General features: G+C 50.7%; 1 protein-coding gene across 1 annotated transcript in view; it reads right to left on the minus strand.

The window, feature by feature from the left end:
* The window catches only part of LOC138358711 (uncharacterized), a 15,524-nt gene extending 14,239 nt beyond the window's left edge, over positions 1-1,285 (minus strand). The window contains exon 1 of the mRNA XM_069316871.1: positions 1,273-1,285. Coding sequence (XP_069172972.1) covers positions 1,273-1,285 — 13 coding nt within the window. The remainder of the gene's footprint in view (positions 1-1,272) is intronic.
* Positions 1,286-2,148: the final 863 nt, after the last annotated feature.

Here is a 2,148-nt window from a genome sequence, read left to right on the forward strand (position 1 = left end):
TCTATCAAGTCGATTCCTCGAGAATCGACTTGAGAATGGTCCAGGACGGACCGAAACGTCGTCGCCTCTTCACTTTCTAGTGTGTGGTCTGGTCAACATTTCCCTTAATTTCTTCGGTTCATTTGCCTATCCAGCTTCGTCTCAAAGTCTTCTAGCCTTACTTTTTATCCATTTAAAACGTACGTATCTTGCACATATCATCAAATCCTGTGTCAGTGTAGTTAACACATGGAATGCACTAGGAAGTAATGTGGTGGAGGCTGACTCCATACACAGTTTCAAATGTAGATATGATAGAGCTCAATACGCTCAGGAACCTGTACACCAGTTGATTGACAGTTGAGAGACGGGACCAAAGAGTCGACGCTCACCCCCCCCCCCCCCGCAAGCACCAATAGGTGAGTACACACACAATTAGGGGAAGTACAGGTGTAGAAGAAGCAGGTGGGGATGGGAAGGGGGGATAAGGACAGACAAGGGAAGGGGAACAAGGGAAGGAGGCCTCCTGACATGACAGAAAGGTCGTCACGTCACTATGTTGTGAGGCGAGGCTTCCTTAATTGGTCTAAAGGTATGTGGCGGGAAGCACATTAGCGCCCCCTATCCCCAATCCCTCGTCCCAGTCTCTATCCCCAACCCTCCAAAGCCCTTGCCCTCGTCCACCAGGGGGGAAGAAATAGCCTTAGCTAGTCTATCCCTTTGAGGTGTGTTTCTTTGTCTCAATAAACATACTTGAACTCGTCCACCATCTCCCATAGTCGCCATTTACTGTCTTGGGGACCTTCAGACACCTGGCTTCCTCGTCCCCACACCCTCGTTCTAATCCTTTGATGAGACAATGGTGGAGATTATTGCCTTAAAGTGACTTTTAAGAGGCACTTGTTGTCTTCGGCAAGTTGATAGCCAGGAGTAGTTCTGTTGTTTTGCTGTTTCACCTCTGTTCCTGACGGGCCGTGACTGGAGTTTCTTGACACACACGTGACAGTAATTTCCAATGACAGATGAATGTTCCCTTGGCAGTAATGATAGTGCCTGAGGACTGAGGAACGTGAGGAGGACTGGGGGAAGACTGAGGAACGTGAGGAGGACTGGGGGAAGACTGAGGAACGTGAGGAGGACTGGGGGAAGACTGAGGAACGTGCAGTGACCCACCAGTCCTTCACTAATTATTTGTACCTATAGCTGCTCTGGATGGAATGCCCACAATTCTGACTGTCGCCTCCCTTACAAGGCTCACACTCAGGGGTAAAGCCCTCTATCCCTGTCTCTTACCTGGCGCAATCATCTCGCCTTCCCGGTGGAAACAAATGGGCAGAGTTTCTTTCACCCTGATGCTCCCTGTTCACCTAGCAGTAAATAGGTACCTGGGAGTTAGACAGCTGCTACGGGCTGCTTCCTGGGGGTGTGTAACAAAAAGGAGGCCTGGTCGAGGACCGGGCCACGGGGACGCCAAGCCCCGAAACCATCTTAAGATAACCTCAAGGTTCCCAGTGTGGAGACTCCCTCGCTCCTCTGGTTGCTGATGGCGTGTGAGCAGACCCGAGGAGCTGTTGACGAGGCTCGCAATGGCTGTCACTAGCCTCGAGGGTGATGCGAATGGTAACTGTGTAGTTATGACTAACCCTTCAGGGCCGACGAGGCGGACCTGGCGTGGGACTGAACCAGGCACTCGAGGCCCTGGTAGAGCCTCCAGGTAGCTTGGTAGAGAGGGGGGGGGGGGAAGAGGTCATATTTGGTGGTCAGGTGTGAAGGACGTCTTCCGACACCTGGTTGATACCTGGTTGATGGGGTTCTGGGAGTTCTTCTACGCCCGAGGCCAGGCTCGACTTGTGAGAGTTTGGTCTACCAGACTGTTGCTTGGAGCGGCTTGGAGTGAGTGTGTGTGTGTGTGTGTGTGTGCGTGTGTTTTAACCTCCCATCCCATATACTGAATATAACCTCCTTAATTATATACTTATCGATTTCCATGAAAAATTTTATATGCTTTAATTTCATCATTGTACATTTAGTGACCTTGTTTTTCTTTGTCCTTGACAGGTACGTGAGTCGGTGCCGCTGGTTATCGGGCCTCCAGGGTAGGTGTAGTGACCTAATTCCCAGGTCAGGTTGCTTATCTGGGCAGTATTGTTGCATGCTACTGGAGGTGGA

Source organism: Procambarus clarkii, chromosome 85, assembly GCF_040958095.1.
Source record: "Procambarus clarkii isolate CNS0578487 chromosome 85, FALCON_Pclarkii_2.0, whole genome shotgun sequence".
NCBI classification, from domain to species: domain Eukaryota; kingdom Metazoa; phylum Arthropoda; class Malacostraca; order Decapoda; family Cambaridae; genus Procambarus; species Procambarus clarkii.